Source organism: Anoplophora glabripennis, unplaced genomic scaffold, assembly GCF_000390285.2.
Source record: "Anoplophora glabripennis isolate ALB-LARVAE unplaced genomic scaffold, Agla_2.0 scaffold131, whole genome shotgun sequence".
Classification (NCBI taxonomy): Eukaryota; Metazoa; Arthropoda; class Insecta; order Coleoptera; family Cerambycidae; genus Anoplophora; species Anoplophora glabripennis.
The window spans coordinates 716,431-729,405 of NW_019416249.1; the positions used below are offsets into that span (position 1 = coordinate 716,431).

Consider the following 12,975-nt stretch of genomic DNA (forward strand, 5'->3'; position numbering starts at 1 on the left):
ATGTGTGAAACAGTGACAAACACCAAATCATCAACAGGTCATCTTCTAGCTATATCTTCGTAAGAGGTCGACAAATTGGCCCCTAGTTCATTGCGTTAGTTTTGACCAAGAAGTACCCTGTAAAAATATAGCAGTCAAATTAGGGAACACCCTGTTTTTGTTATTGAGAGAGGAGTGAGAGAAATACACATTATACGAAAAATTAGGAAAGTTTATTAATTCTATTTAAACAAAATCCTTAACTATTATTTTTTTATTTTATTCCAACGTCTGTCAACTCAACCCCACACTCGCAAATTTCAGGCATGACCTTCCAGGTCTTCATCAATGTGACTTTGCACGCGCTTTGCGAAGTTCTCTCGAACTTCAACCTGACATTCGGTACATTGTGCCAGTATCCACCACAAGAAATTTTCTCTTGATAAGAGTCTTGGGTGTTAAATCCCCCTTCGTTCCACAGAGTTATCAAATTCGTGACGATGATGACTAAGTTGTATTCGATGGAGAGATAGCGGAGGATGTTAACTGTGTGATTGAGAAAGTTGTTGTTTCCTGAATAGTCGGCCGACTGCCAGTACAAGGCTGGTAGAGAGTCGATTATAACAGCTCTCATCTTGAGACCTGATTGAAGTTTCTCTTTGATCTCGAATAAACTGTTGACGAGTTCGTGTTGGGAGCTTATGTTTTTAATTAGAGCCCTGCTTAGAGCTTCTACCAATTCCTGCTAAAAATAGAAGTTTCATTTCAGTTTTATTTTTTCATTCAATAACGCCAATTGATGTGTCTGAACGTAGACAACCAATTTTTTAAACTAAACACCCTCAAAAAATTATTCCGTATCGACTTAAATAAAATATTTCAATACCACACTCTCAATATATTTAAAAGAAATTTATATAGTTTATCTTATGTCAAGATTTGAACTCATTTTAAATTGGGTAGTGAAAACCTTTTCAAAAATTACTATTTTAGATATCAGAAAGTCGTATTGCGCTGAAAGTTTTATCTGAAATACCGCTGCATACGCACTGTGTTCTGGTAGTAGCTGTAGTCGCCCAGGTATATCGAGTGTACGAACTGGTCGGTTATACGTCAAATACTAACCTGGCGAGCTTTGCCGTCAATTAGAGAGCGCTTCCAAAAAACAAGTAAACAACAGTGGCGCGTACAGAGATAAAATGTAGTACATATGTGGAATTTAGGAAACAAATTGGATTTATAATAAATTGCATTTAAAATAAATAGTTTATGAGAATAAAGGAATTTTTGTAGCAACAAGGGTGCCAGACCTGAACTGATCCCCTCGTCCCTTCATAATGTATAAAGAAATTATTCAACTTCAAAAACCATTAAAAGCGTACTTCATTGGTTCCCTTGACAGGCAATGATTTATTACTTTGCATCGAATATGATCCTATTACAGTGACATTTATTTCCGTATTTCCTAAGATTTAATAAAGTTTTATGTATTTTAATATTCTTATATACTATATAACATTTAATTCTGCATAATATATTCATCTAGCTTTACCATCACGATATTCTACAATAATTATTAGCATACCTATATAATTTTAAATATTAAAACAAAAAAAAATGACCGAAGAGTACTTCCTAATAAATATGTATCTATTGCAAATTAAATTTTAACATACAACGTGTTCACATCTTTTCCAAAAACAATGTTTTACATGTGAAACACACTGAAATTTGGGACAAGTTTTTCAAGGACTAGGACTTTATGACACCCAATTATAATTATATTTTTAGGTAATATATTTTTTTATTTAAACATAATTCAATTAAAATCTAAACGCTAAAATACTGTCAAACTATCAAATATCAAATCTGTTATGTCAAATTGGTTCTTAATGACTTTATATGGTCTAAGCTGCGATACTGTATAGTAAAGTGTATCTTTTCATTTAACTCTTAGGTTGAAGTTCGAGAACATGATTTTATTAACAAAAAGTCATGATGAAAGAACTGTTCGTATCAAATAGCGAATGTCTTAAGAAGTTGCTTTACGAAAAATAATTTTAAATACAATTTATAAAAAAATAAAACTTGTGTCTAATTCAACTAAATGTATACATACTTAATTGATAATAAAGGGATTTTTTTAATTTTCAACAAGAATACACAACATAACCTCAAAAAATATATATATTATGTCGCCAATAAAGATTGTATATACTGTATTATACTTTAATAATGCTTTATATAAACGTCTTATGTTGGAAACTTTTGTTTGTCCACAGCTACCACATTTTAATACAAGACATTGTTTTTTGAGTAGAATTCATACCGACAAATTTTTGTTTAAAAAAATCATCTTCGACGGCTTCTGTATATCTGACTAAAAGGTCCATGGATCCTTGGTTCAGTTTTATTTTTTCGTGTTCTACCATTCCCTAAATTTAGACACTTTTTTAAAAACACCCTGTATATTACCTATTTATTTTCTCTCATTTTAATAATTATGTTAACAACATTATTTCAGTTAACAATATTATGATTGGGGTGTAAATTACGCAAGTTCCAGAGAACAATATATTTAAATTGGTGGATTGTGCATAGGTAGGTACCTAAAGGCTTGTTTACACGGGACAGTAGGTAAGTGGTAACTAAATTTTAAGTTACTGCTTTTTCTGCAAGTGCTATTCGCACTGGTAAGTTCTAAGTTTAGTTGTTGGTAAGTTCTAGTGCAGTTTATATATTTGTAAACCTGACGAAATGAACGTGAGGCAGCAGTTCTATTCTATTTTTTCGTGCAAGTTGACGACTTGCACCGAATTTTTCCCTCCTGCTGATCCACTTTCGCTCCCAAAGTCGTTTAGGTCTATTTTTCTCTTCATATATTTCTTAATTTATTTCTTCTAATATAATATTTAGGATATCGCGTAGTATGCCATTAAATTCTTCTACAAACTGCTGCCTCACGTTCATCTCGTCAGGTTTGCAAATATATAAACTGCACTAGAACTTACCAACAACTAAACTTAGAACTTACCAGTGCGAACAGCACTTGCAGAAAAAGCGGTAACTTAAAATTTAGTTACCACTTACCTACTGTCCCCGTGTAAACAAGCCTTAAATTCTATTCCAGTGTACTAAATTTTTACTTGCTCCATAACTTGTTACTTACCACATATGCGCTGTTCAAATAGGTTCAAGTGACTTAAAATTTAGTTGACTGTTCCCGTGTAAACAAGCCATAAGCGAGGTACCTACTTTCCCAACAGGCAATAACATAATAATCTGAAGTTAGCCATAACACAAAAGAAGTTTATCTATTTACTCGACTTACCTTATTTGAGTTGCATAACATCTGTTTGAATTTACGTGCGGAAAAGTCTTGTTTGGTATCCAAGTAATAAATATTTTCCTTCATTTTAGAAACCACATTTTTCATTAGAGTTAGGCAAAACAGCGTTTTCCCAGTAGCGGGCAAACCACAAATTTCATAGATATTTCCAGTGAATAGACCTCCTTCTAATAAATCGTCAAGGCTAAAAAATAAAAAATAAATAATACTGTATCTAACCGGAAATAAAAATAACATAGGTATGTGTACCATACTTTTTAATTCCTGTTTCAATAATAGCAGAGTTCGATATAATTAGCTTGTAATATTCGAAACCATTCCTAGGTTGAGCAGAAAACCTCTTTGTTAGTTCCTTCTTTACATCTAGAATTTCCTGAAATCATCATTTTGCAATGATTACTGCTAACAAACGGATATATTTTATTTTTTAAGTAACGCACCCTAAAAGTTAAATGGGACGATTTTTCAATCAGTTTGGTATCGGTTCTTATGAAATCGAGGACGGTATAGATTTGTTTAACATTTAGGAGTTCAATAACGTCCGATTTTAAATTTGGGTGCATATTTGGTGATAAACGGCTCATGTTTATTTTTGCCACTTTGAAAATATTTTCATAATTTAGCGGCACGCAGACGCGTTGCGGACAAGACGCATGCGTTTCGAGGCGTTACAGATCTAGGCGGCTGCTCGCTTGGGCGTTCGTCGACACGATTGTGAAAGAAGAGCCCGTCGCCATGTTAGAAAGGGCGATGTGTCCTTGATGTGAACGTGTAAAATGTTCGAAATATTAGATATATTTTACAATTTTCTAGTTACGTGGAGTACCCAATTGTACATTGAGGTTTTTTAAATACCGCGGTGGTGTTTTTATTTTCGGATGACCAATTTTCACGTGAATAATTTGTGATTACATGATGGTAAGTTCTATCCTACGATTGCACAGCAAAACATGGCGGCCGAAAATTTTCTTTGTTAATTATTGAATAAAATTTTATATCGAAATTAATAGTTTCCTCTCCGAAATTCGTGCAAATTTTTTCATAAAAACGATATTTAAATAAAAATACACTACTTATTTTATATACTATCACAATAAAACACTGCAAGCGGCTTTAAAGCGATGGCGCGTCTCCCGTACACTACCTAGTCAATAGAAAATTTTACGTCACTAACATATTGATTTCCTTTTTTGCAAAATTATATCAAACAAATCCACCCAGAATTTATTTAATTCACATTTGTAATTAATTTTTAAATTTTTCTGAATTTTCTATTAGAAATTCTTCTTTGAGGCGCCAAATCAAGCGCTCTTTTGAACTTAATTTTGGACATTACGTCATAAGCACAACAATCAAATTTTCGGAAACAGTTTTAATTTTCTTGATTTAATTAGTTGCGTCTATTTCAAATGCATTGTCTAGTCGGGTAAATACATAAAGCGACGGTACTTGTAACGTAGTAGTTTATTGTGCAATCAACGTTTTAAAATTCACTTGATTTTTCAAAACATGGGTAAACTTCAAGTTCAAGGCATTTCAAACTATAATTTTAATAACATCATATGGAAATTATGCCAACATTATTAACTTTCCATGTAAAGGAATTAAAATAGAAATCAATGTAGGTACTTTTAAGTTTGTTTTTGAACATAATTTTTTATTCTCACACTTATTTTTGTCACTAAATTTAAAAACTAAATATTTGAATTTTCATAGAATACACATTAATCTATTGAGTGATAATGCAACTCTGTAAATAAACTGTTCCTTTGTAGAAGTCTCAACGATGAGTGACGAAACTCCGGGGGCAGGGCAGGGTGCTCTGTCCCCGAGAGAGAGTCCAGGCTCTCGCCCTACGGCAGAGCGCCCAACAGTGAGATTAACGCATGTGGCGGGTGGGCAATATGTCCTAACTTCCCAACCCCATGGAATGCCAGCACTAACACAGGTATGAAATGGATTTTTTTCTCGGTACATTTTGAAAATGAGATATTTCCTCTTGATCAAATGTATTTACACATTATTTAAGATGAATATCGTAATTTTTTAGCTTATATTTATTAGCTAGATTTAAGTAATAAAAACTTACCATATGTTTATTTTATTTGTAATATGAGAACATTTTGCTCTATACCTAGGTATCAGAAATAATCAGAGGTTTTGCACATTAAAATTTTTCACCTTGAATTTTTTAATATTTTGAAATTTATAATGTTATAATTCAATTTTCAATTTAATTTTTTTTTTTATTTTTCCATATGTGGAAAATAATGAATTTTATGTAAATTTCAGCAATATAATACAAAAACAAAATAGAATGAGTCAAATTAAATTTGACACCTAGATAAGGAATTAAGCACTTTATTGTTTGGTAGATAAAATTGTTTATTATGATTTATTCATTCTATTGTATGGAACAAATATTACTATGTGGCGAATTTTACGATTTTCAGATATCTCCAGGAACTTTAGCAGCAAGTGCAAATTTCACGCAAGCCGGAGTAACCCGCATAATAAGTATAAGTCCATCTAGAGTGGGTCAGACTTCTCCGTTACGGCCAAGTTTAGCCAACCAGTCTATAGTCAGTGTTCTCACAAAGTCTAGACCAAACTCCAATATCCGTCTGCAGTTATTTCCATCTGGAGAAAGTTCCGGGAGTAACATCCAACACACTCACTCGAGATCACTTAAAAGACCTTTGTCGACACCTGACAAGAGAGATGCTTATGCCTCTAAACTGCAACGTGTAATGAACCATAGAATAGTGAGATCCAAGCTTGTAAAGGAAAAGTATAATGAGCATCTTCTAGAAGCTTTTTATTTGGAAACGGGGAACAACATCCTAGATTTATATCAGTTTGCTAAAAGACCTAAAAGCCAAACTTACGTAAACTACCTTAAAGAACATGCTATTGAGCCTAAGGAGTACCAAGAAGAGGCGCCTAGCATTTCCGTGCCTCAAACCACACCTAGTACTCCTTCAGCAACTTCCGCTAGCTCTCTACCTGGCATTTCACACAGCAGTTTTGTGTTGCAAACCAGTACGCCTACATCCTCTGTGGCTTCGGATAACAGTGTCGTGACTCCGAAGACCACTGCAGTGAAATTAAAATCTTCCTCTCATTCCGCCAGCTCGAATCAGGAACAGATCGTGGAGAAGGCAAAACAGGAAGCCTATGTCGTTCAGCGAATAGCTGATTTGCAAAAGGAAGGCTTGTGGTCAGAAAAACGACTGCCAAAAGTCCAAGAAATGCAACGTACAAAAGCGCATTGGGACTTCTTATTGGAGGAAATGGTTTGGCTGGCTGCTGATTTTGCGCAGGAACGCAAATGGAAAAAGGCTGCTGCTAAAAAATGTGCACGTATGGTACAGAAGTACTTCCAGGACAAAGCATTAGCTGCCCAGAGGGCAGAAAAAGCCCACGAACAGAACCTTCGAAGGATTGCAGCATTCTGTGCAAAAGAAGTGAAAAATTTCTGGAACAACGTAGAGAAGTTAGTCGAATACAAGCAACATACGATATTGGAAGAAAAGCGGAAAAAAGCCTTGGATCAGCAGCTGAGTTTCATCGTGGATCAAACGGAGAAATATTCTCAGCTATTGGCGGAAGGAATGAACAAAACAACAGTTGAGCAGCCTGCGAGTGGTATTTCCTCTAGATCTGTTTCTCGAGCTCATTCAGACACGGAATTTGAACCTGAGCTACAGAGTGACGAAGATGATGAGGAAACGATAGCTCAAGAAGAGGCTGCACTAGGGACCGAAGGCCACAGCGAGGAGGTGGCAGCACTGCAAAAGGAATCTCAGATGGAGCTTGATGATTTACTAGAAGATGATTTCCTCAGAGATTATTTGCTTAACAGGGATAATATCCGGCTTAGCGAGTCTGATGACTCCGATGATGAACCAGATGACTCGGAGAAAAAAGATCAGTCTGACACGTCCAAGAAAACTGATATCAAGAAAGGAAAATTAGAAGGATTTGAGAGAAATAGAAAGGTGACTGTGTCTATCACTGAGGACGATAGCAAAACTCCATCTGAGGGTTCTGAATCTTCGAAAGAAGAGGAGGAGGATGAGTTATCCGATGAAGAAAGCGAAGAAGAGGTAGTGGTGTCCGATTCGGCAAGTCAGGATGAACATGACGAGCTTAAAATATTAGTTGAGGATTCTCATAAAGAGGGAGAAAAAATAAAGACTGAAAAAGTTGAAAATGACGACCTCATCAATGACGCCGCTGCTATCGCAGAGAGTATCCAACCCAAAGGCAACACCCTATCTTCCACAAACGTAAGTTAATTTACTTTAATTAAAATATATTTACAAAATCCAGTTGACAAATAGATTTTAGGTTAATTATATACATAGTGTAACTTTGAGTGGGGGACATATTTATGCTTTAGGCTACCTTTGACTTTTGGAAACACGTATCAATAGTTTATTTTTCAAAATTCCGTCGTGAACACTTAATTTTTTTTTAAACGGTTTTTTAATAATTTTCCTACCCCACCGCTGGACAAGCTAGTGTGATCTCAAATAACGGCATGTATTAGTTGCAGTGCATGCACAATTGAGAACTGGGCTATGCATTGTTATCAAATCTGACAATTTAAAGGATTATTAAAACAAATTTCACATCACCTGCCGTGAGGTACTGCTCTTTGGGATAATCCATCTGATATTGTTTTCTTGCAGCAGAATCGTTTTCTCCGGACAAAAAGTAGGCTCTAATAAATATCTCTTTCTTGATTTGTATACATGATTTTTCATAATATCACTTGGGAACTTGAAAACAAAAACGCAATAATACACCGTATCGTCACTAAACAAAACACTAAAATAAATAACTTTATAAGGTCTTACACTTACACCACACAAAGGCACTATAGGAACACCCTTTCGCAAGACTAAAAAAATGTAACAGAGGATGGTAGACTCTCGTCAAATTAGAACACTTGTAACATCGGCAGTACTCGGTTCTTAAAGGGAAGTCATTGACACTGACATTCAAAAATAAAACATGCGCTGCTTAAAAAAACAGTAACACATAAATGTTTGTAAAAATGTGAAACGATTTTAAAAAATTATTTCATATTTAAAAAAAACAAAAATAATATATTAATTAATTATTAGTAACGTATCTACATACCAATATTGGTTGATACATAATAAATCATGTTAATTTTTCAAAAACAATTTTTTTAATGTTTGGCACATCGTCCGCATTGACACAAAAAATATGGTGACCAAAATAACAGGTGATTGTCATAGAAAAGCAATCTGTTTTCAGTAAATTATTTTTCATTAGTTTTGCTGTATAGCAGTTGATTAAAAAAATATATTTACAATTAGTAACTTATCTATGTACCAATATTAGTTAATATTTAATAAATAATGTAAACCTTTATTGTTTTCTAGAAATCGAATTTTTTAAAAAAGTTCGACTCAACCACAGTCATATCAAAAAAATATGGCGACTTTAAAATAACAAATATGCGAAAACAATCCGATTTGCTAAATTATTTTCCATAACTTCTTTGCACAATGTAGTTGATATAAGAACAACTGGCAACATTGGGAATACAACTTTATATGTAAATTCTGGGTGTGCTGATTTACATTGTTCTCTGGCGGCATACACACGAATTAAAAAAACTAATTACAGCTCCGGTACGTATCTGATTAAAAAAAAAATAATATAAGATTTGTATTCACATACTATTGCCTGTAAAAAAAACTGACCCTCCACTTAAAGTTACATACTGTATAATATAAGTAGTGCTTCATTAATGTGCTATTTTTACATGATGATATAAATGTCCGAAAATTTGAGATCCATTCAACTCAAATTTACCGGTGACGACTATCGAGGCATTTGTCTGAATTTACCTTGAAATTTTTTCTATGCATTGAAATATTAAGATATTTTCTAATTTACGGATTTCCTCCTTCCAGGTTTCCACAAAAATTCCTTTTTTACTAAAATTCTCTCTAAGGGAATACCAGCACATTGGTTTAGATTGGTTAGTGACTATGTACGAGAGAAAACTAAACGGCATTTTGGCTGACGAAATGGGTCTCGGCAAAACCATCCAGACAATAGCCCTCCTCGCTCACTTGGCCTGTGAGAAAGAAAACTGGGGTCCCCATTTAATCGTGGTACCAACTTCAGTCATGCTTAACTGGGAAATGGAGTGTAAAAAGTGGTGTCCAGCTTTCAAAATCTTGACGTATTATGGTACTCAGAAAGAGAGAAAGTTAAAACGTACAGGATGGACTAAGCCCAACGCTTTCCACATTTGTATTACATCTTACAAACTAGTCATTCAAGACCACCAGAGCTTCAGAAGGAAAAAGTGGAAATACCTTATTCTGGACGAGGCGCAGAATATCAAGAACTTCAAGTCGCAGAGGTGGCAGCTGCTGCTAAATTTTCAAACTCAACAGTAAGTGATGTTATTTTTTAGCAGGAATATTTAAACTTTGCTAGGGTAATATATATTTTTTTGCTTTTAATTTATGTTTTGAAACGAAAACAGATTTTTAAAATGTGTGTATTCAAGGATTTTTACTTGAAAAAAAAAATTATCACAATTTTACTTTTTTTAGTTCATTTTTTTCACAGTATTGTGAAAAGTAAGTTGTATTTTCTTTTAGTTCATATTTTAATATACAAGGTGTAACTTTCAAAATGAAGGTCGTATTTATATAAAGGCAACCTTTGACCTTGACCTTTGACTTGTTTGTTTTCTTAAATTCCTTTTGAGGAAACTAGATTTTTTTCTTACCCTTTTTCGTAATTTTGCCACTGACTGGCTAGTGTAACCTCTTTGTTGTTGAATTTAAGGGGACATAATATACAATTAGAAGGAGGAAAACGAGTTAATTTTGAGGAATTTTTTAAACTTTCATTCATTCTACATTCATCGGACTGTAGGTGTATTTTTATTAGGATATTCAAGTATTAAAAAAAAGTTTGAATTCATTCATTGTCAAAATGGCGGAGCTGTGGTAGAGAGTCACAGTAAGGTTGCGATACGACTTGGTGTGCAGCCCTGTGAAATTCAATCTGCATCAAAATACAAAAAGTTTCTTATTTGAAACATGTAATTTTTATGTGACATGAGAAAAATGGGGGCAAATTTGATAAAACGGCACGCATTTAAAGACAATCGAATTTACATGTGAAATTTCTGCAGAATTTGTATACAAAAATAGGTTTTTTCAAAATTTTCTAAAATCAATTTCCGTCGTATAGAAGGTAATAGTGTTATCAACATTTCGACCAAGGGGGAACTCGATGGGTTAAATAGTTTTTGTGCAATTGTGTACACCAGCTTCAGAAATATAGTTTCGAGAAACGGTAAATAACCGTTCCTATTTATTTTATCCTTTACATACGGAGTCGTTCGACAAACGAGTATCACTGTGGACGAAGGGGCAACTATAAACTGTAAAAAGCTTGACCGTCTATTGCCCGAAACTCGTCCGAAAATGGTTAATTCTGCTACAAACATCTGATCGACGAGTATACCTGTGCCCACTCGCTTCTAGCTGCTGCAAGCGCTCTGGACTCGAACAGATATGAATAACATTTATGGGCTGTAACTTCTGGAGTTTTTCGAATTTGGCTTCCAAACGTTCAGAATATATTCTTCACATACAGTTCTATCGTTTTAAGAATATTAAAAAAAATCTATTTTCTGATCGTTGTAATTGTATATCTCCTCTTAATCTTTCTTGGTTTATGTACATATTTTTTCATAAGAAATGCAAACGCACTGTTCCACCAATAAATAGTGAAATAAATAATTATGAGATTCTACAGTTACACTACACAAGAGACCTCACTAAATATTGCTTAAAATTCTACTATACAGGGTGTTTCAGAAAGACCTCCCGTAAATACAGGGGTCATAGTACGACAAAAAATAAGTATTTTTTGTCTTATGAAAACTCCATCTCCTATTGTTTTTAAGATACAGAGCAACAAAATAAAAATTTTTAAATAGAATTTTTACTAAAATTTCCAAACGGTGCGAAAAATATTTTTATGAAATTTGGTTGTCCGGGGTTTTTGCCAAATATTCTGGTCTAATTATTTTTTGGATATTTCATAGAGGGTGCTAGTTATGCTACATTCCTATTACATTTTAAGTTCTAATTTTTTTAAGGTTAGCTTTTTCCTTAACACGTTGACTGCAAGATAATCTCAATGTACTTTGTCCGTGACTGCGATACATATCTTCGGGGATATGTAACAAAACTTCTTCTGTGTTCGGTACATATCCCTGGGGATATGTAATTTTTTTTACATTTGACCCTATAAAATTAAAAATAACACAATTATTGCTATAAACTTGCATGTATCTGTAACTATATATCCTAGGATACTAACGTTTTCATTCGCAAAGAGTTTTGAAAAGAAAATAATAGAAAAATCATTATTTCTAAAAACTACAGATTCTGCAACTTCCACAAGATACAGTAAAAATGTGATTATTGAGACTCGCATATTTAATAATGAGTACATACCCCCCGAGGTATGTACCGCAGTCAACGTGTTAAAAACCCCTGAATACCAAGTTTCATAAAAATATTTCGCATCATTTGGAAATTTTTGTAAAAATTTTATTTTGCCTGTATCTGGAAGACAAGAGGAGATAGACATATAGTTCATAAACAAAAAATTCTTATTTTTTGTCGTACTATCACCCAACCGCCCACCCACCCCCCCGTATTTACGGGAGGTCTTTCTGAAACACCCTGTATAATCAAAACTTATTAAAACAACTCTCCACTGCTGTACAAATTCTATTTCGATTCCAAAAAGTAATACTTTCTGCAGAAAGTTGTGAAAATTACAAACATCTCGTAAACCGATGAACTGGACGCTAATATAAAATGTAATGAAATAAAATGGTGCAATATTTGGCCATTCTCATTTCACTTGACTGTTCCATAAATGGATATGTAGTTCAATATTATTTGTCTTTGTGCCGCTCACTACGCACATCCATAGAATCTATAATCGTCTATAGACTGAGTTACACTGAACATCGATCTATATTCTATCTCTGTCTTTTGCACTTGGTAAGGAATATAGAAATGATTTTTTAGAGGGTGTAAATGGACTTGATTTACCAGTCCTTAGAAACGTCTTGCATAAGCATAGGCGAGGGGTCTTAATTCCATGGCTATACTAAATTTATAAATTAAAAAAACACAACCAGGACGTTTTAAAACGCTGTAATAATTAAAAAGGATCAAAGTGCCGGTTATAGCAAACCGTAAAAAAATATTGGATGTTATGTTTTATTATCTTTTTCCCATATTTTCTATATCTCGTTGCCTTTTACGCAGACACGCCAATGGATTTTCATTCCCTGCACACTTTATCCCCCTTACTACTCCAAAAGCAAGCGATGAATCACTCTATAATTTCGACCGCGGAGGATAATTACTAACGTATGTCTATCCACGTACCAATATTAGTTTATATTTAATAAATAGTGCAAGAATATATATTTCTTAAATACGTTCCTAATTTTTGTCGGCATTGGCAAAAAAGAAATAACGTACAACACATAAAAGCAATCTATTTTTACATAATTATTTTCCATTGCAGTTTCGCTTTTTGCCACT

At 33.8% G+C, this 12,975-nt stretch overlaps 2 protein-coding genes across 4 annotated transcripts in view; one reads left to right on the forward strand and one right to left on the reverse strand.

Annotated features, from left to right (window-relative positions):
* Nucleotides 1-241: 241 nt before the first annotated feature.
* On the reverse strand, nucleotides 242-5,496 carry LOC108904570 (DNA repair protein RAD51 homolog 4). 2 transcript variants are annotated; one of them, XM_018707180.1, is made up of 4 exons: nucleotides 5,418-5,496; nucleotides 3,583-3,701; nucleotides 3,311-3,512; nucleotides 242-724 (listed from the first exon to the last, which is right to left on the reverse strand). In XM_018707180.1, the coding sequence occupies exons 1-4, from the start codon at nucleotides 5,418-5,420 to the stop codon at nucleotides 254-256; spliced, it is 795 nt and encodes a 264-aa protein (XP_018562696.1). In that variant the 5' UTR covers nucleotides 5,421-5,496; the 3' UTR covers nucleotides 242-253. The 2 variants fall into 2 exon arrangements, with proteins under 2 accessions (XP_018562696.1, XP_018562695.1); XM_018707179.1 differs by lacking the exon at nucleotides 5,418-5,496 and adding an exon at nucleotides 3,769-3,927.
* LOC108904569 (helicase domino) overlaps nucleotides 4,055-12,975 on the forward strand; it is a 35,205-nt gene continuing 26,284 nt past the window's right edge. Inside the window, exons 1-4 of one of the 2 annotated variants that reach the window (XM_018707178.1) lie at nucleotides 4,055-4,246; nucleotides 5,104-5,276; nucleotides 5,782-7,620; nucleotides 9,286-9,776. In XM_018707178.1, coding sequence (XP_018562694.1) covers nucleotides 5,115-5,276; nucleotides 5,782-7,620; nucleotides 9,286-9,776 — 2,492 coding nt within the window. In that variant the 5' untranslated portion in view covers nucleotides 4,055-4,246; nucleotides 5,104-5,114. Of the gene's footprint in view, nucleotides 4,247-4,885; nucleotides 4,950-5,103; nucleotides 5,277-5,781; nucleotides 7,621-9,285; nucleotides 9,777-12,975 lie in introns of those variants that run through there. The other variant, XM_018707177.2, reaches the window with a different exon arrangement.